This window comes from Sceloporus occidentalis, unplaced genomic scaffold, assembly GCF_023333645.1.
Source record: "Sceloporus occidentalis isolate IW3139 unplaced genomic scaffold, rSceOcc1.0.p SCAF_4, whole genome shotgun sequence".
NCBI lineage: Eukaryota > Metazoa > Chordata > Lepidosauria > Squamata > Phrynosomatidae > Sceloporus > Sceloporus occidentalis.
The window spans coordinates 199368128-199391336 of record NW_028316984.1 but is presented as its reverse complement, the minus strand read 5'-3'; the positions used below and the strand labels follow the sequence as shown (position 1 = coordinate 199391336).

Below are 23209 nucleotides of genomic sequence, written 5' to 3'. Positions count from 1 at the left end.
GAGAAATTAGCTTTGCAAGAGCTTGGGTAGCCTTCAAGACCATTTGCACCTCTTTAGATCAACAATGAGGAGAACTCCAGGTTTGGGATAAATTATAACAGAATTTTATTTAGAAAAATGCAGAGTACAGTCATACACACAATAGCAGACACAGAATTTAGAGCTCACTGAATTGGAAATATGGAAACTAGATAGTGGAGTTTGAGGAGTTTGCAAGGGGGTGATAACTACCTGTCCAATGAATAGACCACAGAAAGCTAGAGTGGCTCAGACTGGGAGGTCTGAAGATGACACAGAACATACACAGAGTGCAGGAGTGTATGCTGGCTGTGTGTGCAGAGCATCTGAGTCCCATACTTATACCTAAAGTCTAGCTCCAAGCAGTGGGATATCTTGTCAGGTAACAAAGTCTGGATGTCTTTTCCCAGGAATTGAGAATGGCTGATGGCTTTAATTTTAGTGCGACAAAAATCAGGATATCCCCAGGATGGATTTACAGGGAAGTTTGTCTGGGAACACAACAGGAAGTAGACAGAGAGGTTGGCTTGCTCCCTTGGGTACAAGGAGATCCTCTGTCTCAAGGTGCAAGAGGAAATGCAGATGATATGGGGGAAGGAAGACGCACTTAGCTCACCTCTCTAGATTTGATTGTCCCATTACCTGGATGTGCACATGCCTTGGGACACACTCCTTTTCTGAAAGGGCATTGACCTCTCAAGAACACAAGATCTCCAGATATAAGATATGAAACATTGGGATCTCAAAATACAGTGTGGGATATGCTAGGGGTGCTAACATAATAAATGAAACACAGACAGACAGTAATAGCACAACCTTCCCAGTACCACACCACAGGTAATAAATCAGAAATAAGGCAAACCACTCAACCATTTAAAGTCAGTTTCTACATCAAGCAGGGAAGTATTAATGCTCTGCTCATTCAGCTCTGGAGATTATCAGATGGGAGCAAGGCAGCTTGCTCCTGTCCTAAAGGTGTGCTAATAGTGTGATTTGGGAGAAGATTATCACACCCCCGTGTGCTTATCCCATCCTTCTGCCATCCAGAAAGAGTAATGGAGCCATCATTGTGTATTAATCAGCAAGGAAGGAAATGAGCAAGGATGAAACATAGACAGTGAAGAAGGTCTCAGTTCAGAGGGTAAAGAAAATGAAGTAATCCCATTTTCTTTCCCTTGGAACTACATTATCTGAACATCCCTTTATCCCAGTAAGCATCAGCAGCTGTGGTGTTCCTCCGTGCTGAAACCTTTCTCCTTTGTGGAGATAGGAGCAAGCAACAGTACAGCTGCAATGTCTTTGCCCCTAGGCTATTTGTTCTTGGATGGGTGACAGGTAGACAGAGGTTGGGGATGCACAATTTCCCTGCTTAAAGTGTCCTCACCTTGTATGTACATCAGGCAGGTGATGCATTGGGCTGCCCACTGACGGCACTGAATGGAATTGTCACAGGTGTATGGGGCTAGGAAAGCAACCCGAGACCCAAATTGTGGAAAGTTTTCTCCATCCTATCAAAGGAAAAGAAAACAGTTAAAGTAGCAGAGGCCAAGATAGGTTTGCTGTTGTTGTTGCTGCTGCTGTTGTTAACTGTCCTCAAGATGATCTCAACCCATGGCTACCCTGCTGATGAGACATCTCCAAGCCCCCCTGTCCTCCACTGCTGAGGGATGACAGGGAGAGAGGACAGAGGACGCTCCTCCCCAGGAAGATCAAGAGAGTGCCGCCACCACCTCCAGTAGGATCAGGGTGAGGAGTGACAGAGAAGGAGGACTGAGGACACAAGATCCTACCCCCATCGGAGACCAGGAGGGTGCCACCACTGACAGATGAGGAACTAAAAGAAAGAAGAACATGAGGGGGAAGGGAAAAGGAGGGAGGAAGGAGGAGATGGGTAGGAAAACAATCAATTTGACAATAATAGGAAGGGGTGAGGATGACATAGGAAAACAACTACTGGGCAGCAGAAGTACTGGTGGTTGTCACTAAAGTGAAAGAACAGCAGTGACATCATAGCTAACACTTGTTAGCATTGCACACAGGGAGGTGTAGGTGGCCCTCCTTGTGTAACCCCCTCACTTAGAAAATCCTATGATAAGACATCCCAAGTGATACACAGGAAGGATAAGAGCACTAACAGAGAAGTAGGCAGAAACTAAAGGAAAACACACTTGCAAGAACAGCTAAGGGTGCAGAAGATGACAAGACAAGTAGTAAACACGCTCAGAAAGGCAAATACTATCTGAAATAGCATCACACATAAAATAGGGAAATGGAATGTAAGAAGCATGAACCAAGGAAAGCTAGACATAGTAAAAATGGAAATGGAACATATGAACATAGAAGTATTGGGAGTGAGTGAGTTAAAATGGATAGGAATGGGTGAGGAGCAGCAGCAGCAGCAGCAGTGAGGGAGAGAGGCAGCGTTTGTGGGGCTTAGCTGGCCCCTGGAATATTCCCCCTCCCACCTGGCAGCCCAGCAGCAGCAACAGAGGCAAGGGCACCGCCCAGGGCCCTTTAAAAAGAGGCCCAGGAACAGCACCCTCGGTGAGGAGCAGCAGCACTTTGAATTAGACAACTATAAAGTGTTCTACTGAGGGAATGAAAAGACACAAAGAAATGGCGCGGCCTTCATACTAAGAAAAGATGTGGCAAGTCAGAGGATACAATGCAAAATCATACCAAATCATCTCAATGAGGCTCAGTGGAAAAACTATGAATATTACCATACTTCAAGTATACACATCAACTGCACAGGCTGAACTGGAAGGAAAAAAACTGATAGATTCTATGAAGGAGTCCATGAAGAAATTGATAACACACCAACACAGGACATCAAGCTGATCATAGAAGACTGGAAGACCAAAGTTGGAACCAAAGAAGAATCAAAAACAGTAAGCATATTTGGATTGGGCGAAAGTAACAAAGCAGGTGAGAACCTGATAGATTTTTGTGAAGCCAACAACCTATTCATTGCAAACACATTTTTTCATACAATCAGAAAGAAAGTTATACACATGGACATCACCAGACAGCCAACACAAAAACCAAATAGATTATATAATTGGAGGTAAAAGATGGTGAAGCTCCATTCTGGTAGCCAAGATTAGATCAGGTACTGACTATGGTACAGATCATGAATTACTCATATAAAAAATAAGAGTAAAACTCAAGAAGAAAACAAAACCAATCATCTTACCAAAATATGGTTTAAACAATATAAGGAACAGATTTGCACTACTAAGCATAACAGACCGTGAACTGGAAGAGCTTTGGTCTGAAACCAGGAATGCAGGCAGACACTTCCAACAAACAAAAAGAAAGACAACTAACAATCATGGATGTCAGATAAAACTCTACAAGCAATAAAGGAAAGAAGAGAAAAGAGAACAAAAAGGAGATAAGAATAAACTAAGAATCATGAATGCAGCAGTACAGCGGGTTAAGATTGGTTACAACTTCTCTTAGAGCTGTATGAGAGCAGGACCTTTCTAGCGGTGGTTACCTGCACAGAGAAGGCCCTTCACAAGAAAGCAAAGGAAATACTCAGGAACCCAGCATGAAATAATTCTTTTTATCAAGGTCTTTAGTGGTGTTGCTGCCAATAGTCTTTTATTGCTTGCTTTCCCCCCGCCCTACTCAGCCCTGTTGATCTGTTGTTGTTTTTTAAGTGGCCATAATGTAGGCCTTATGGTATTTTTCCCCCTATATACAGCTATGGTGGCTGCTATGTTAGAGGAGCAGCGGACCCATTTTGGGTTTTAGACAGAAGCTATCCAAAATGCTGAACCCTATCTTCAATAGAGATTCGATACCTTGCATATCTCCTTGTGATGTTTCTGAGATCCCCTCCTCCTAACAAACTGAGCTGGCACCAGCCACTGATCTGATTCTCCCACCCCACCCCCTTTTTCCCCTCCTTTAAAAAGGTATTTTCATGCCTTTTCACACATTTGGAGGAGCATCCTGTATAATGTTGAGGCAAAGATGGTCCCTAAAAGTTTTAATTGGGGGACTAGTAGAGGTTTCAGAAGCCACAAAAGTGGGTACAGAAGCTGCATGCAGTCCACCGGCCAGACAATGCCCACCCTTACTCTAGTGGGAGAAGAAGTGTTGAGAAGAGCAAGAAACTCACGGGAAGATGGGAGTTCTCTTGGAAAGCAGCAAGTGCTTGGAAGCTGGCCTGCAGAGCCCTCTCTCTGCTGCATTCTTGTTCTGTAAACCAAGGATCTATCAACTGTTGGTTTAGGAAGGAAAGAATCATACAGTGAGAGAGCTGGCAGGGGCCCCACAAGCCATTGAATCCATCTTCCTGCTCAGTGCAGGATCTCCAACTAGTGGCATCACTAGATTTGGTATCACCCGGTGCATCCAACCCCTACCACACCATACAGAATCTTTAGTAATGTTTTTGTCCTAATGTTACTCATACATCATAATACCCATATTTTACTGAATCTTATAGCAAAAAATGTGCCATAAACAACTAACAAATTTAAAATTATACCTTTAAATTACAGTATCATACAAACAGCCTGAATGTATTTACATGTACATAGTAGCATGTGGTTAAAGTGAAAATTTGGCAAGATGTGATGTTTTTAAAGATTTTTTTTTAAAAAAAATTAAAAATTAAAATTATTATTATTATTATTTTTTAAAAACCCTGAGGTGTTTCACCTCCCACTGAACCTTGCCTCAATCACACCATCTTTTCAGCATTTTAAAGAGATGCAGGGGAACACCACGGCCCATTTCTGCCAAGAGGCAGATGCTTGGGGAGCGGTGGTGTCACCCCCCACAGAAGGTGTCTCCTGCAGCAGTGTGCACCACCTACAGCCTCCTAGTGACCCCTCCATCTCCAGCTAGACCATCCCCTGCAGTGAGTTGTTCAACATTTTATGAAGATATCCAGAGGAGGAGACACCACTGCCTCTCTAGAGAATTGGTTCCATTGCCAAACTGCTCCTAGTGTTGTGTCAGAGTTGTCCCTAAAAGCTCTCTGCCATTTTAAGTTAGGCCTACTTAGCTGTGCTGTAGCCATGTTGGGAGCATGAATTGGGAGGAGGTGAGCAATTGTGGGGGACTGTAGTGCGAGAACCAAGGTCATAGAATCATAGAATCGTAGAGTTGGAAGAGACCACTAGGGCCATCCAGTCCAACCCCCTGCCATGCAGGAAATCCAAATCAAAGCATCCCTGACAGATGGCCATCCAGCCTCTGTTTAAAGACCTCCAAGGAAGGAGACTCTATCACCTTCCGAGGGAGTGCATTCCACTGTTGAACAGCCCTTACTGTCAGGAAGTTCCTCCTAATGTTGAGGTGGAATCTCTTTTCCTGGAGCTTGCATCCATTGTTCCGGGTTCTGTTCTCTGGAGCAGCAGAAAACAAGCTTGTTCCCTCCTCAATATGACATCCCTTCAAATATATAAATAGCGCTATCATATCACCTCTTAACCTTCTCTTCTCTAGGCTAAACATCCCCAGCTCCCTAAGACGTTCCTCATAGGGCAAGGTTTCCAGACCTTTCACCATTTTAGTTGCCCTCCTCTGGACACGCTCCAGTTTCTCAATGTCCTTTCTGAATTGTGGTGCCCAGAACTGGACACAATATTCCAGGTGGGGCCTGACCAAAGCAGAATAGAGTGGCACTATTACTTCTCTTGATCTAGACACTATACTTTTATTGATGCAGCCTAAAATTGCATTGGCCTTTTTAGCTGCTGCATCACATTGTTGACTCATGTTCAACTTGTGGTCTACTTGGACTCCTAGATCCCTTTCACACGTAGTTTCATTCAACCAGGTGTCCCCAATCCTATATTTGTGCATTTTATTTTTCTGCCTTAAGTGCAATACCTTACATTTCTCCGTGTTGAATTTCATTTTGTGAGCTTTGGCCCAGCTTTCTAGTCTATTCAGATCATTTTGGATCTTGATCCTGTCCTCTGGGGTATTAGCTATTCCTCCTAATTTGGTGCCATCTGCAAATTTGATAAGTATGCCCCCAATTCTGTCATCCAGGTCATTGATAAAGATGTTGAATAACACTGGGCCCAGGACAGAGCCCTCTGGGACCCCACTGCTCACTTCTCTCCAGGATGAAAAGGTGCCATTGTTGAGCACCCTTTGGGTTCGGCCGGTCAACCAGTTACAAATCCATGTAACAGTTACCTTGTCTAGTCCACATTTTACAAGCTTGTTTGCAAGAATGTCATGGGAAACCTTGTCAAAGGCCTTACTGAAATCAAGATATACTATATCCACAGCATTCCCTTCATCTACCAAGCTGGTAATTTTATCAAAGAAAGAGATCAGATTTGTCTGGCATGACTTGTTTCTCTGAAACCCATGTTGACTTTTTGTGATTATGGAATTGCCATCTAGATGTATCTCCCTGGTACCATGTAGGAAAGAATGTCAGCTGTTAGGAGGAGAAGTGTTCAAAGGGGGTTGTAGATACTAACCTTGTAACTTCAGATCTGGCAATGAGCTGCTACTGTGCTGATCCTGATTTTCAGTAAACATTTTCTGGTTTCATCCATGAATTGCATAGAGTTTTCTTAGGCTAATGAATACAGGTTGAGTCTCCCTTAGCCGAAATACTTGGGACCAGAAGTGTTTATGGATTTCGGATTTTTATTTTATTTTGGAATACCTGTTTCTACATATATGTACACAATGCGATGTCTTGGAGATAGAACCCAAGTCTAAATACAAAATTCATTTCTGTTTCATATACTCCTTATACACATACACAATATGCACATAATATTTATTTATCATAGTCTGGAGGTAATTTTATACAATTTTTAAAATAATTTTGTGCATGAATCACATTTTATGTACCTTGAACCGTTAGAAAGCAAAGGTGTCCCTATCTCAGCCAACAATGAAAAATGTTTTGAGTTTTGGAATATTTCAGATTTCAGAATTCCAGATAAGGGAGACTCAACCTGCACCAAACCAGAGGTTTTTGCATAAGTGGACACCTGGCTGGAATGAATGCTCACCTGGAACATTTCATCCATCAGCTCTGATGTTGGGTTTTCCTCAATGATGTTCTTCACAAGATCTGCAAAGGCATTCATAGAGCAAGTATACAAGTCCTGCAATCACAAGACAAACAGTGAGGATCAAGCACTAAATATACCAAACATCAGGAGACTTGTGACCTAAACCCAATGCTGTGTTAGTATATGACCCTTCCTCTTCCCCCATCTTTCTGCACTGGCCAAAAACCTGTTTCAGAGGGGTTTCGTCTGAAGTATTCCCCTTTAAATATGCTCTTTCTGGATGTGTATTTTTAAAATTGATCTGTTTTAACATGCATTATGGCAAAGCCCAAGAGACCCTTCACAGGAATTAGGGCCTTGTCTGCATGGGCCAGAATACTCTGGGAACAAGCTGGAGTATTCTGGCCTTGGAGATGCCCATACTTTCCCCCATTACCTGGCACTCCTGCTGTGATGCCAATCCCTGTTTACATGTGCATCCTGCTGTGCCACCTGACACAGCTGCTGCTGTGGCAAGTTGCTCACTCTGAGGTTAGAACAAGGTATTCAGCATCAATCACATTGCTGGGCACCTCATTCTGAGCTCAGCTATGCCAGGCGCCACAGTGGGGTGCCTTGTAAAGTCATCCAGTGTTGCAAGAGAGTGCTCCAGATCTTCTGGGAAGAGCTAGAACAAACAGTGAGTTATTTTAATTCATTATAAGGGGTGCATATCCCAGGTTTTGTGCTGAACAGTCCAGAAGTGGTTTGTATTGTTTGCACCAGAACCAGAGTTTGGGCTGTGCATCTTTCAGACTCCCCACCAAGAGGATGGGGAAGAAGGAAATGTGGGGAGGATGTTTCATTTGGCCCATGCAGACGGGGCCATAGACAAAAGATGTGTGAATTAATGCAAGTTCCCTGACAGCATACCTAATTGATAACACAGTGGGCAAGCCAACTCTTGGAAAAGTTAGTGTTTTGGACTACAGTTTCCAGTGATGCATACAGGTCTTTTAGTCCAAGTTTCAAGTCAAGTCTCACATCTCTACCTTCAAGTTTCAACTCATCTCAAGTTCTTGCAAATCCTTTAAAATCAAGTCTCAATTTTTTTGGTAAAATTTTATATAAAGCTTGGTACAAATTCCAGGCAGCCAGCAGCTGGCTTTGAGCTTGAAGGACAAATTCTGCTTGATACTGTTCTTATCTATAAATAAACTGTTGCATTCAGTCTACGATCAACCCTTATTTGTGAACCTGAAAGGTTATTTTTCCCACTAGAAACAAACTGTCGCACATACCTCAATGTCTTGAGCATCTCTTTCTGCCTCCTCTTTCTCTTTCATGTGCTCCAAGGGAGGGAGGGGGAACAAACTTTTGATGCTTTGGTCCATGACAGTGCGGATGTCCTCAATGCTTAAAGGAGGCTTCACTTTGCTGCAGAAGAAAGGAGGATAGAGAAGAAGTCACATGTCAGAGGCTCACAGGCTGTTGTTATTGTGTGCCTTCATTTCACGTCTGAGTTATGGTGACGCTAAGGCCTTATTCCAATTCACAAAAAAGCCGTTTGCGATCCGAATTGATGGATTGATTCAACAGTGGAGCGTGGTTCCCACTACATTTGCCTCGGTTGCATTTTTTCTCTGTAAAATAACCCACTTGTGGTTCACATTCACGAATGAATAGGTTCAAAATGGACCCGCTCCAGCTGGTCAAAGGGCAATTTTTTTTCGTTTTTTTAAAAATTTATTAATTTTATTGATGCTATACATTCATACAGATACACAAAACAGACATACAAAATCAAATATGCAGCATAACCTAACATACATACATACATATTTTCAATAAAATCCCTTCATCCCGTTCCCCTCCACCCTTCTTTCTTTACTATCCTTCTGTCTTTCTGCAGAACCTTCCATCTTCACAATCCAAATCCTTCTAACTACTCTAAATCTTCTACTACCCTATCCTTCTACTCACTTCTACTCACATCTAATTACCTTCTTCTCTAATCTACCCTGATCTAATTACTTTCTCCTCTTCCTCCTTCACATACTCTCACCTTCTTCAACATACTCAAAACCTTCCTTTCTTCCTCATTCACTCGACTTCCCTCCCTCTTAAATACTGGTGTTTATTTTCAATTCTTATCTATGACTTTCCTTTATCATTTCTTTACACCTCCATTTACAGTTTCCAAATTCAATATCAAGCATATTAAGATGTGGAAATTGGGCAAACTTAGCACTGCATTTCAAAACCTATTTAGATCCATTGTCCCTTCAATAATACCAGTTACCTGTATCCATTAAAACATAAGTATAGGAAACTAAGAGTGATAAATATTATGCACATCAAATACTCTATCGTATGTCCCAGGTTTTTTCTAAATATAATAATACTTTTTCCCATGTGTGATTAACTTCATTTAAATCTCCTCCCCTCATTATGCAAGTTAATTTATCCATCCCCATAGCTTCATACAAACACAACAGCCATTCTTTTTTGTCAGGGATGTCATCTGTCTTCCACTTTTTAGCTAGGGATATTCTTGCCAAGGTGATTGCATAATACAATATTTTACCAAATTTCTTCTCAGTAACCTCATTAAACATGTTCAGTAAGTACATTTCTGGCGATTTTTGTATAGTATAATCTAGTATGTCTGATAATGTCCTGTTCACCATGTCCCAATATTTCTGAATCACCTTGCAAGACCACCAGCAGTGGAGAAAGGTGCCCTCCTCCTTCTTACACTTCCAACATATCAGGGAGCTGTTCTTGTAAATTTTTGAAATTCTATCTGGTGTCAGGTACCATCGAAAATACATTTTATAAAGGTTTTCTTTCATCCTCTGCGAGGCCGAAAATTTAGAGGTGTTACGCCATGTTTTCTCCCATTTGTCCAACTCTATATTGTGACCTATGTTTCTTGCCCATATTATCATCGTGTCCTTAACCACTTCAGTTTCCATTTTCTCTTGCAGCAATAATTTATACAGTTTCCCAATTGTTCCCTTCATATATGAAGTAATAATTTTAAAAACTGGGTGTTCATTTTCCTTTTTAAGGAATCCAATTGGGCAAATTTAAATTGATTGTGATCTGCATCTGGTTCACACTTGTGCAGAATCGATTTATCCAAAAAGATGTGGAAAACATCAGTGTCAAAAAGATGCGGATTAAATGGGTCTAGCACAAGGCCACCCTCTCCTAATAGCTTCAGTGAATTGATTCCAGTGGGAACCAAGGCCTTTTGAATTGGTTCAAACTGATTTGCCATCTAGTTTAAAAGGTAGTGGGAATCAGGCCTAAGATGAACCTATCACAAGGTGTTTTTTTTCCGGGGGGGGGGGGGGTGTTCATCCTTGCCTTCCTCTGAGACTGAGAATGTGTGAGTTGCCCAAGGTCACCCACTGAGTTTCCATGGCCAAGCATAGATTTGAATCCTGGTTTCAAGAGTCATAGTTCTATATTCAAACCACTTCAGATAACCTGGACCTGAGCCATATTGGGCTTTGCTAGTCACAACCATCACTGCTGTGTCCAGAAATAGCCTACCTCAGGATTGCAATAGCAGTGATGGATTTTGGACGAAGTGGTGTCTCCAGTGAATCCAAGGGCTCTTCCTTGATGAAATCCTGGACTTGCAAGAGGAGGCAAAGTGATGAAAAAAAGAAAAATGTACACTGAGGAACAGTGAATCTATTCCATGTACAAACTTTTAAGGAGTTGTCAGAGGTGCTGGAGCTATTTTGGAAGAAGGGTTTTGCACCTTAGATAACTCCTTTGTAGTTCAGACTAAAACCAACAGCAGATTCATCACCCCAGTGACACAGTAACCACCAACTGCCATTTGCTGAAGCAGACAGTCAATGGGAAGAAGACCTGCAACCACATGCCGCCCACGTCACTCACCAACAAGATATTTAGTAGTTCTTTTTTGCAAGTCAATTTGAAGTTCTGGAAATCCTGGGTTTCAAGGATGGCTTGGGATATATCTATCATGCTTTGAACAAAGGCCAGTTTGAGGTTTATGTCCTAAATTTCCAAAAGAGGCATGTAGTATAGTGGTTAGAATATTCAACTAGGACTTGCGATATCCAAGATCAAGTCCCCACTAGAGATTTAAATAATTTTTAATAGTTAAAATTTTATTCCTTAATGATGAGAACCTCTGAAAAAGCCTGGAACAAAATGGATTTTAAAAAATAATAATAACTTTTTATTGAATTTTATAACATACATAATTTAACAACTGCTTAATGACATACATAACATATCCCTACCCTAAACTAAGACCACACCCTAAATCCTACTATTCTATACTATTACCCCACCCCCAATCCCTCCCCTTATACAAAATTATGACAATAACAATTCCTCTAAATGTGAAGTCGAAGGCTTTAATGGCTGGCATCTATAGTTTTTGTGTGGGTTTTTCGGGCTCTGTGGCCATGTTCTAGAAGAGTTTATTCCGGATGTTTCGCCAATATCTGTGGCTTCCATCTTCTCTGAAGAGGCCAGCCACAGATGCTGGAAAAACGTCAGGAATAAACGCTTCTAGAGCATGGCCACAGAGCCCAAAAACCCCACAAAAATGAATTCCACTAAGCACAACTATCACAGACTATACTTGACTTCCCACTTCCCAAGCCTGAAAATACAAATGCTCAACAAAGTTGATTTCTCACTAATGCTACCTTATTTTTAACTTATTTCTGACCTAAATAAACACAACTAATTTAAGCCTGTCTCCACCACTGCAATCTTCCCTTCTGCCTTCTTCATATAAAACAGAAATAATTCCCAGTCTTTTTAAAAATTATCCAATCATTTTCCTTTAATCGTTGTGAATGTGTCCATCTGAGGCAACTCAAAAACTTTAATAATCCATTGTTATTCTGTAGGCACACAGTCCATTTCCCACTTCTGGGCAAACAAAAGTCTTGCTGCTATAATCATATGTTAGATCCTGTTTAAAACTCTTGTGATATGAAGCTGTAAAACCATCTGGCCCCAGAGCCTATCCCATCTTTGCTTTAACAATTGCAGCATGTACGTCCTCCAGAATGATCAGTCCATCCAATTGTTCCTTTTGTGCTTCTGATAAATGATATACATCTTGCTGATCTAAACATTTCTCCATCTCTTTTATAAAGCTGGATTCTTTTAAAGCAGATCTGAATAATACTTAGGAAAATATTTTGTATTTTGACACTATCAGAAATTGTTTCTTCCTTATCCCATATGAAAGATACTGTATTCTTCTCTTGCTCCTTCCTAAGCCAACAATTTTCCATAGTTATTAGCAGTGATTCATAGAGTGAATTTTCCACTTTGGACTTATTTTGTACACAATTTGCCCATGTAGTTATTTTGTGCAGGAAACAGTACATAAATATTAATTTCTTTTCAGAAAATGCTGTTTCCAGGACAGAAACTGCTGTTTGCTGAGCAGAAACTGTTCTAGTTGGGGACTTATTCTGCATCTAATTCAAATGTGGTTGTTTTGCCAAGAAAACAGCATTTTCTGTATGGAAGATTAAATTTCTCTAGTTCTGTAGAGAAATACTTTCTCTTTACAGATAAAATTATGTTTTCCGTGCAAAAATTTAATAAGCAATTTTTTGTATAGAATAAGGGTTTGTCTACACTGGTAGGAAACCCCATATTCACTCCTTGGTGGCTGTGACCTGGAGGCTGTGACCTGACACTCCTCAGGATTCGTAGGCAATGCAGGGCTTTTCTCTGAAAAACTAGAGTGAAAAAGAACTGCCTTTAACCTCAGATTTGCCTGGAAAATCTGGATCAGTGGCGAGGACATGGCCACATGGCCAGAAATATTCCACTCTATTGGAAATGTGATTGTCATAGAATTGGCTTTTACTTCTGTGTTACTCCAATCTTGCCATGGTGAGCATTGTGTTATCAAAATTGCTGCAGACCAGGAAACTTCACTGCAACTACGGGGTGAATATGGGGCTCCCACTGCTGCAGGCAAACCTTAAGTCCCAAACTGTGCATCATCTTCAAAAACTGCTCAGTTGAAACAGCTGTTGCCAAGAGAAACTTGTGAAATAGCAAATTTGTTAGTTTTTCAGGTGCCACGGGACTCATTACTGGCTGTTCAGACTGTCAGCAGATCTCTGTGGTTTCAAGCTGTCATGACCTCATATCCTTTTAAACAGAGGTTGGATGGCCATCTGCTGGCAGTGCTTTGATTCTGTGTTTCTGCATGGCAGGGGGTTGGACTGGATGGCCCTTGAGGTCTCTTCCAACTCCATGATTCTATGATTCTATATTATAACTGGAGATACTGTGTTTTTCTGCACACCAAACTGTTCCTCTACCACCAAGCTGTAACTTCCTCAGCTGCATCTACAGTGCCCCTCTTGCTCTGGAGCATTATACTCCAGAACAACTCTGGTCCAGATGGGCCATTGGGTGACAGTGCATCATCCCCACTTGTCCATTCACCTTGGTGCCACCAGCACTGCTTCCTCCTACTCCTAACCCTTACCCCTACTCCTAAAATTACATATAAAACATACCAACTTCAATAACAATTCCGGTACAACAAATTTCACACAGTTCCACCAAGATTACAGCAAAGATTTGGAACAAAAGTTTGGATGGAGTGACCAATGGGGGGGGGGGGGAGGGGAAATGGACAGATGAGTAGCTCTGATTCTTGTTTTAGAGGTCAGTCTGGGAAGACCCGCTGGAAGAGGTCTGTTTTTATCACCTTTATAAAGGCGTCTAAAGATGTAATATGGAGGATCTCCTCTGACAGGTCATTCCAAATTTTTGCAATTAGCCAGCAGGGACGATGTGGTGGGTGTATAGACACATGGACAACTGGGTCATTACAGATCCAGTTCTCCTCACAGCCAACATACCCAGGTTCAGTAAGCAGAATTTTCTGTTAAATTGGATTAAAAGCTTAAAGAAGTGGATTCACTGTGTGCATTGTGTGGGCTCATCACACCAGATATAGGGTGATTCTGGGTTTTTTGGCCAGTGTAGACAATCTCCCTCTTCCTGGTGTGCAGCTTCAGCTTTACAGAAACTAAACAGCAGAGCAGAAATTCTCACTAGGCCTCAATACAGATGGAAACTCACAACTTACCTTGTTTTCAATGCTGACACCCAGCACCTGAGAAATGAAATGTAAAATCCAAGAAGTGTTTTATTCATTCTTAATAATGAGTTAGTTATTTTTATTATTTCACCTAACTCGTTACCTTCATTATTTTTATTATTTCGCTGAACTCATTGCCTTTATTCCTTTATATATTTTCTTTTACGCATGTGAAAGTTTTCCTGTACAAGCACCTGAACAATGTTTTCTGAAACACATTTACATAAAAGCTGCAGAAGCAGAGCTGTGCATGTGGTGCCACTATGCATGCATGGATGGGCACTGAACATTGGATTGTGCTTTCAGTTGCACACTTGGTCCTTTGGTTGAGTGGCACAATGTTACCATTCAAAACATTGGCTGTGTAGCACAGTAACTGCATAACTCAACATTCAAAGATTTATGCTCTGCAACTCTGATGTAGGACCCTGCCTGTTGTCATGAACACTGGGCTAGGGCCAAATCTTCATGCTAACCAGACTACTGTCGGTGGCCTAAAATGGTTGGTGGGTGTCTTCTTAATACCTTCATGTTTCACTGTCATTAAAGGTCATGATCAGTACTCTGAATACTGCCCAGAAATCAACCAGTAGTCAGTAAAGTACTTTCAACAAGGGAATTACTGTATACACTCATGTATAAGTCTAGAACATTTTGTCAAAAAATTGACCCCAAAAACTTGGGTTGGCGTGTCTGTGAGTCAATGTAAGTACAGTGGAATCTCCATATCTATGGACTTGTAATCCATGGATTTAAGCATCCATGGATGGCAAGCTCATGTTGCCCCCTATGGCAGCACACAGCTGTGCCACCATTAAGGACAGTGCTTGTTGTCCCCAGTGGTGGCATGGCCGTGAGCACATGCTGCCATTGGGAAAAACAGGGCCTGTCCCTAATGGCAGTGTGGCTGTGTGCCTGCGCTGCCATTGGAACAATGGAATCTGAGGTCCTACGAATTTTGGTATCCACGAGGGGTCTGGAATGGATCCCCTGTGGATACCAAGATCCCAATGTATTGTACTGTACTGTAACTCTTACCAAAAGAGCAAAGCAACAAAAGGCAAGAACTTAAGTTTGTTCCGGGAGCACCTAAAAAAAAATTAACCCCCTCACCATTGTGGCACCACTTCTGCCTTGTTGAATGCCTGGGTTGGAAAATAGCAAGGATGCCAGCTCCTTGGTGTTTCTCCTCAAATGAGCACTGGGACAATAGAGAGGATTAGTGTTTTAGGTTTTCCCAGAATGAACTAAGCTTTTGCCTTTCATCACTCTACTTAGAGAAGGAGATGGTTCCTTTTTGATAAGAATTATTACTATACCTTAACTCTTGTCTTTACATCCTTTTTGATGTGTGTGCGTTTTCTTGGCTCCACTCATACCTGGTTACCTCTCATATACATTGCACAGCCACCATTCACCATAGTTCCCCCCTCATCCTTCAAGCCTTTAGGGTGAGCACAAACAGTTATGCCTGTCAAAATTTTGTAAGTTCTTTGGCAATTTTTTGTTTGTTTGTTTCCTATGGCCTGTTACAGACTACCAAAATAAAGCTGCTTCGGGTCTCTTTGGAGGTATGCTATTTAAATGATGCCTTGGTCCTAAGAGTCCAGAGGTCGTGCCAAAGCCACACTCCATTCCTAAGCACTGGAGTGCAGCTTTGGTGCAGCTTTCGGATTATTAGGATGCATGCATCATTTAAACAGCATATCTCCAAAGAGACCTGAAGCAGCTTTATTTTGGCAGTCTGTAACAGTTTCATTCACTACATCTTTTATTACATACCCCTAATTTTTACCCTTAATTTACCCAGGGATCATTTCAAAATCCATAATTTTGGTCCCCAAAGCTCAACTTATACATGAGGTCACCATTCTGACTGCACAATTTTGGACCTGCTGAAGTTTCCAAACTGTTTCCAAAGGCATCCCCAACCACAATGTGTTACAGTAATCCAACTGGGATGCTATGAAGGCATGTGTCACCCAGATCGGACATCTCTAGGAACGGGCAATGCTGGCGCTCTATTTTTAACTATGCGAATGCAAAACCCTGGATAAGAGAACAGTGGGATTATAGAAAGCCTCCCCATCAAGGTGTCAATCTGAACAGCAGTTTCTTTGAAAATTTCCCAATTCTTTTGGAAGCTCTTACCTGGCAGCTCTTGTGGTAATGGTGAAGGACTCGTTTCACAAGGTCATTCTCCAAGCGAGAGAACAGGAGTTCCTTGGGAGCTTGGAGAGCCACTTTGCCATATGTGAGTATCAGCGTTTGGTGGAGGTACCCTCGTCTGCCTCTTTGGTAGTCCTGAGCAACAGAAAGTGTGATTTGGTATGGGTGCTGCTTCCTCTCTCTCTCTCCTGTGAATGATCTAGGACTGTAGCAACCAAAGCAGAGGCCTGCATCCTACTGGTTAGCCCCAACTAGAGTAGACCATTTGAAGCCATTGTTGCATGAAGAGTCAGCACCAAGGTACACCCCACTGTTGATTTCATGGGTCTACTCCACTCAGGACTAACACAGCAGGATTCATACCATACTGTCCAGATAAGAGAAAGGAATGGTACTCTTCCTATTTTGCTTTGGTCATACCTTACCTCCAGTTCTGGGCACTACAATTTAAGAAGGACAAATTGGAATGTGTCTAGATGAGGGCAGCTAAGATGGCCAAGGGTCAAAGAACAAAGTCTTATGAGAAAGGGTTGGGGCAACTGGATGTGTTTCACCTGGGGAAGAGAAAATGAGAGGTCACTTGATAGCAATGGCAATGATAAACCTCTTCTGATGAAATTTTGCCAGGAAAAGCCTATGACCAGTTTGTCTTAGGCTGGCCATAAGTCAGAAAAGACTATTTGTTCCCTTTTTGCAAAGAATCCACATAAAGCCTATGTCATACAAAGGATATCCAGTATTTTCTGTATTCCCTTTCTGGCCTCTTGCCTTTTTCCATTCCACTGCACACAATCCCTGAACTGGAATTATAGCTCCCAGCTTCTCCAAGTGGAATGCCAATGTGCCATTGCAGCCTTTCAAAGCAACTGGGAGCTAATTAGTAGCTTTCTCCTTAATGGCTTCTATCCCTTTCTTGCTTCATTCTCAGTGTGGCAGCAGCCTCTGAATCATCCCTTAATTACTCACTTCTTGTTACTTGAGTATCTTGAGTGGTTTCAAGAATTGTTAAAATAATTATTTTAATTATTTCTCCTCTCCAAAATCACCGTACACTTCTAAAAGCATCACAGATTCAAAGCATTTCTGCACCAGTACACTCTTCCGTATTTGGGATGAATGAAGGCTTCATAAATTTTGCAAAAACTCAGAGACCTTTATAGAAAATTGCTCATCAGTCCTCACCATAGACTTTGTCCCTTCTCTTGGTGAGTGTCAAACTGACTCCTGAAGGAGATAAAAAGACTGAAAGGAGAAGGGAAGCCTTCAATCTGTCTATTATGTGGAACATGAAAGAGGAAACAATAGCTGCACTAGACGTCTTGTGTTATATGAGCCTTCAAATCCCCTGTCAACCTATGGCAAACCCATGGATTTCATGGGGTTTTCTTAGGCAAGGAATTACTCATAGCTAGTCTCATCACTTCCTTCCTCCGAAATGCATCTGTTTGCTGTCTCCTATCCATGTACTAACCAGGGCTGGCACTACTTAGTTTCCAAAATCAAATGGGATTTGGTGCCTTTATGGTATTCAGACACACTTATCTAGGACTAAATCCCCATTGGACTCAGTGTAACTTACTGTTGAGAAGATGTGCACCAGCTTAGTCCTATAAGCTCATTTACCTTATAGCGACTGATGATATCAGACACCTGAATTTTCAGATCCATTCCAGCTCCAAACTCATGCAGTGTGTCCAGAGTCAGGTCAAAGTGGCTTTTGGCAGAAAAGGAAAGGATCTGGATGACTTTCTACAATGTGAGGAGAAATAATAATAATAAATAATAAAATCTTTATTTCTATACCGCTTTTCCTAGGAGATCAAAGCTGTTTACAAGTTCAAAGACAGATGTACATCACAACAATTTACAATATAAAATAGTCAGAAATACATTTGATTAAAACATCATATAAAAGCAGTTTAAAATCCCAGAATCACAAATTGAACATCTTAATACACTTCACATTAGAGGATAGGGGGATAGGAGGATAACTTTCTCTATAAAGGGTCAGAAGGGTATGCCAAGCGGAACAGATGAGTTTTCAATGCTTTCTTGAAGATATCTAAAGAGGGACTGAGACGAATCTCTTCAGGGAGTTTATTCCAGTAGGCAGGAGCTATAGCTGTAAATGCTCGTTGGTGAGTTACAAACAATCTCACCCTAGGATATTCAAGTAAGTATTTGCCTGTTGTTCTGAGAGTGCGGGGCGGATTATGTAAGGAGAGGCGTTCCCTCAAGTAACTCGGGCCCAAGCCTGGAAGCTAATGGGCAGCCAGTGAAGAGCTCTTAATACCGGAGTTATATGGTCTGCCCTTGCGGTCCCAGTGACTTATCTGGCTGCAGCATTTTGAACTAGTTGAAGCTTCCGAACCTGGTACAAAGCTAGCCCCATGTAGAGCGCATTACAGAAATCCAAGTGAGAGGTTATCAGTGTGTGTACTACTGTTTCAGGGTCCTTTTGGTCCAGACAGGGGTGCAGCTGGCGTATCAGCTGAAGCTGGTACCAAGCACTCCTGGTCATTGCATCCACCAGAGATGATAACTGTAAGGATGAATCCAGGAGTACTCCCAAATTGTGAACTTTGTCCTTTAGGGGAAGTGTGACCCCATCCAGGACCGGATGACAAATTCCTCTGTCTGGATCTGGGGTACCTATCACGAGTACCTCTGTTTTCTCTGGATTCAGCTTGAGTTTGTTTTCTCTCATCCATCCCATTACTGACTTCAGGCTGGAATCCAGAGGAGAGGTGCCATTCTTAGTCACTGAATCAGTCGGGGACATAGAGAGATAGATCTGGGTGTCATCAGCGTACTGGTAACACCGTGCTCCATGTCTCTGGATGATCTCTCCCAGCGGTTTCATGTAAATATTAAATAGCATGGGGGACAGGATGGTGCCCTGAGCGACACCAGATGTCAGTTCTCTCTTACAAGAGCAACAGTTCTCTAGCCTCACCATCTGGAATCTTCCCGAGAGGTAGGACCGGAGCCACTGGAGAGCAGTGCCCCCAATACCTAACTCTCTCAGGCGTTCCAGAAGGATACCATGGTCTATGGCAGGGGTAGGCAACCTTTTTGAGCCGGGGGCCGGGTTGCTGTCCCTCAGGCAACTGGGGGGGCCGAAGCTGGGGGTGGAGCTTCCACCCTCTGGGGCGGGGCCACGCGCAGGGGGTGGAGCTTCCACTCTGCGGGGGCGGGGCTGCGTGCTGGGGGTGGAGCTTCTACCCTACGGGGGCGGAGCCACATGCCTCCCCATCTTTGCCAGCCCCTGACGGGGCCCCAGGCCCCGTCAGAGGCCGGCAAAAAAGCCGGTGGGGGCCGCCAGCGCTGGAGGCCTCCTCCTCTTTGCCGGTCCTTTTTCCATTGCTGCAGCCCTCCAAGAGGGCTCCAGTGGCAGCAGCGGGCCTCTGGGAGGCCCTTTTGCCATTGCCGGGGCCCTCTTGGAGGGCCCCAGCGAAGGCAATGGGCCTCCCAGAGGACCCCTGCCACCGGTGGGGCCCTCTTGGAGGGTGCCAGCGACAGCAAAGGGCCTCTCAGAGGCCCCCTGTCGCCGCCGGAGCCCTCTTGGAGGGCGCCAGCAACAGCAACGGGCCTCAGAGGCCCCCTGCCGCTGCTGGAGCCCTCTTGGAGGGCGCCAGCGATGGCAACGGGCCTCTCAGAGTCCGCCGAAGTCTCGCATGACCTTACTTGTGGTCACGCGAGACTTCGCCTCTAGGCACCGCCATCTTTTCAAAATGGCGGCGACTGGGAGCGGCGAAAGCCACAATCGGCGGCAGGGGCAGGCAGGGGCCGGTGGTAAGGCCTCCGTGGGCCGCATTCGGCCCATGGGCCGGAGGTTGCCGACCCCTGGTCTATGGTATCGAAGGCCACTGAGATGTCCAAGAGCACCAACAGGGTCACACTTCCCCTGTCGATGCTCAGATGGAGATCATCGACTAAGGCGACCATGGCAGTCTCAACTCTGAACCCCGCCCTGAAGCCAGTTTGAAATGGGTCTAGATAATCGGCTTCATCCAAGACTGCTTGGAGTTGGAAGGCGACTGCTCTCTCAATCACCTTGCCCAAAAAAGGTAGTAAGGAGACCGGTCTGTAATTACTCATTTGTAGGGGGTCAAGAGAGGGTTTCTTCAGAATAGCTTTCACTATAGCCTGTTTTAAGGCTGATGGAAATAAATTCTCCCAGAGGGATGAATTGATTATATGGAGTAGTGAAGTTGTTATTACATCCCCTCCCTGAACGGTCAGCCAGGATGGGCAAGGGTCAAGAGGGCAGGTCGTCCTTCTTACACAGTCAAGGAGCTTTTCCACGTCCTCGGTATTCACAAACTCAAAGCGATCCAGTATAACCTTGTTACCAGAGGCACTGGTAACTGTAACAGCCTGTAGGTTTTGTCAGTACCAAACCCAGAGACAGAAATGTACTGGTCGCTTGTAATGCCAACCATCTGGGTGCCATACTAGTCTACAATGACATGGGCAAAGTTTATGCTGGGTCTGCATGTGGCCCCATCAAGGCTGCTCTGGTGGCCACCAATGCCACCAAACACCTGACCTCAGAAGACACCCAAACTCCTCAGATCCTGATTGTGCTAATTCTGGGCTGACGTTTTGCCCTCCAAACAAGCACAACTGGCCACAGATATAGTGGTTTACCTCCTCTGACCCAACCCATTTAATAAAGTCACCTGAAAACTGGCTGAAATGGCAACCAGAAGTGATGCTACATATCTTCCAGGGCACTGAAATGGAAAAGTGCAGCCCACTAGGGATGGGCAATAGGGAGGAAAATACCCCCTTTCTATAGTTGCTCTGTTTTAAATAGATTGCAAACACATGCACACACACCACACACCATTCAACATTAAGAGCAGCAATGGTTTTTGGAAACCAGAACTGGACGTCTGATCCCTTCCAGGGATTGTTGGTTTGTTGGGGGTTTTATTTACATTTTTGGCAGCTTGTGAGTAGGGATGCCATATCCCGGCGGCCCCCGGGACAAACCCGCTTTTGGGGGGCCCTGCCCGCCCCGCCCTGGTTCCCCCCCAACTCCGGCCTTTGTCCTGGGCCCAGCCTCCAGGCCGGGCACGCTCATGCGGCCATTACCGTGGCTGCTAACGCGGCTGGCCGGCCACCCACCTCCTCCTCCTCCATGGCTGCGCCGCGCCACACTGCCCTCCGCCTCCACCCCTCCTCCTCCACCTCCCCTCCAGCGCAGCTGCTGCGCAGCCCGTGGCACTTACCTGGGCCACGGCTGGCAGCAGCTTGCGCGCGGGGCTTAAGAGGCAGCGCTCGCCTCCTAAGCCTTCTGGCCAATGGCAGACAAGCAGGGACTGGCCTAATTTCCAGCCCCAGTCTGCCATTGGCCAGTGTCAGGAGGCTTGGAGGAGGAGGCGGAGGCAAAGGAGGAGGAGGCGGTGGCGGCGGCAAAGGAGTAAGAGGAGGAGGAAGAGGAGGCAAAGGAGGAGGATAGGCCTCTTGGGCCAGGGGGAGGGAAAAGTTTTTTTAAAAAATATATACAACCCTGCCTTGGTTTTTTATTTTATTTTATTTTTAAATATATACAACCCAGCCTTGGTTTTTTATTTTATTTTATTTTATTTTATTTTATTTTATTTTATTTTTAAATATATAAAACCCAGCCTTGGTATTTTATTTTATTTTATTTTATTTTTAAATATATTCAACCCAGCCTTGGTTATTTTATTTTATTTTATTTTTGTTATTAAATAACAAAGTGTCCTCCATTTTGACCATGTCTAAGAAACATGCATTTATATTAACATTTTTTAAAAAATCATTATTTTTTTGGCGTATCCTCCATTTAAAAAAAGTGTCCTACATTTGTCCCAGTTTGGAGCGCCTGACTTATGGCAACCCTACTTGTGAGTCTCCCAGAAGCAGAAAATTGGGCCCCAGACACGACACAGTTGTCCACCCTTGGCCTCTATCTTGACCCATGTGTGAGACTTTTCAGGGGTAGTTTCTCCAGTTATTTTATCTGTTGACTTTATACCCTTCCTTTCTCCCAACAGCGAATCCAAGGTGGCTTACTGTACAGGTTAAAACATGTCATGGTTTCTGCCACCATGTGAAGGTACTTCTCTGAACCTAGGTCCCCCTCCACTCCTGATGAGCTGGATGGGACCCCTTGAGACCATCTTTTTATCTAAAATAAACCTTGCTGCTGCCACCACCTGATGAATTATCCCCCCCAGCAACACATCAGGACTTTTCTGGGGGATTTCACAGATACTTTCCCTTAACAATTTAGGAAAGAACTAGCTTTATTCTAACTAGAGGAGTTCTAGAGCAATAGGATATCACTACATGCAGGACCAACTTATCCTACAGCCACAAACAGAAAGTGTAAGTTACAGAATACAATCATTTCAGACAAACCAATAAATCCACTCAAAATCCTGATGTCACTGACTAGTACATGTTCCTAATTTTCTCACAGCCCAGATAGGAATTGTAGTCCTTGGTGTTTCTTGATAGCAGTACAAACAGTACAAAAGTACAGCGGATCCTCCCTATCCACGGGTGTTTACTTCCATCCCTTCCCTGCCAATGGCAAGAACCATGGACAGTCACACTGCACATTATTAAATGGCGGCAACATGCACACAGATGCATCAGCATGTCTGTATGTGTGCACTGCCATTGAATAATATGGGGTATGCTGAAACAAGAGTGGTCATATCCATGGCTTGCAAGGTCATTGATAGGAAGAGTCCACTGTATTTGTTGTTGTTATGTGCCTTCAAGTTGTTCCAACTTATGGTGATTCTAAGGTGAACCTATCACAGGGTTTTCTTGGCACGTTTCTTTACAAGTGTGTTTGGGATTGCCATCCTCTGAGGCTGAGAGAGTGTGACTTGCC

The 23209-nt window shown here is 43.6% G+C and overlaps 1 protein-coding gene across 1 annotated transcript in view; it reads right to left on the bottom strand.

The window, feature by feature from the left end:
* LOC149315277 (maestro heat-like repeat-containing protein family member 2B) overlaps positions 1-23209 on the bottom strand; it is a 79625-nt gene that overhangs the window by 26331 nt on the left and 30085 nt on the right. The window contains exons 20-28 of the mRNA XM_089523636.1: positions 17950-18075; positions 16309-16461; positions 14146-14172; positions 10932-11054; positions 10575-10654; positions 8312-8447; positions 7029-7124; positions 4151-4252; positions 1403-1526 (exon numbers count right to left, since the gene is read on the bottom strand). Coding sequence (XP_089379762.1) covers positions 1403-1526; positions 4151-4252; positions 7029-7124; positions 8312-8447; positions 10575-10654; positions 10932-11054; positions 14146-14172; positions 16309-16461; positions 17950-18075 — 967 coding nt within the window. The remainder of the gene's footprint in view (positions 1-1402; positions 1527-4150; positions 4253-7028; positions 7125-8311; positions 8448-10574; positions 10655-10931; positions 11055-14145; positions 14173-16308; positions 16462-17949; positions 18076-23209) is intronic.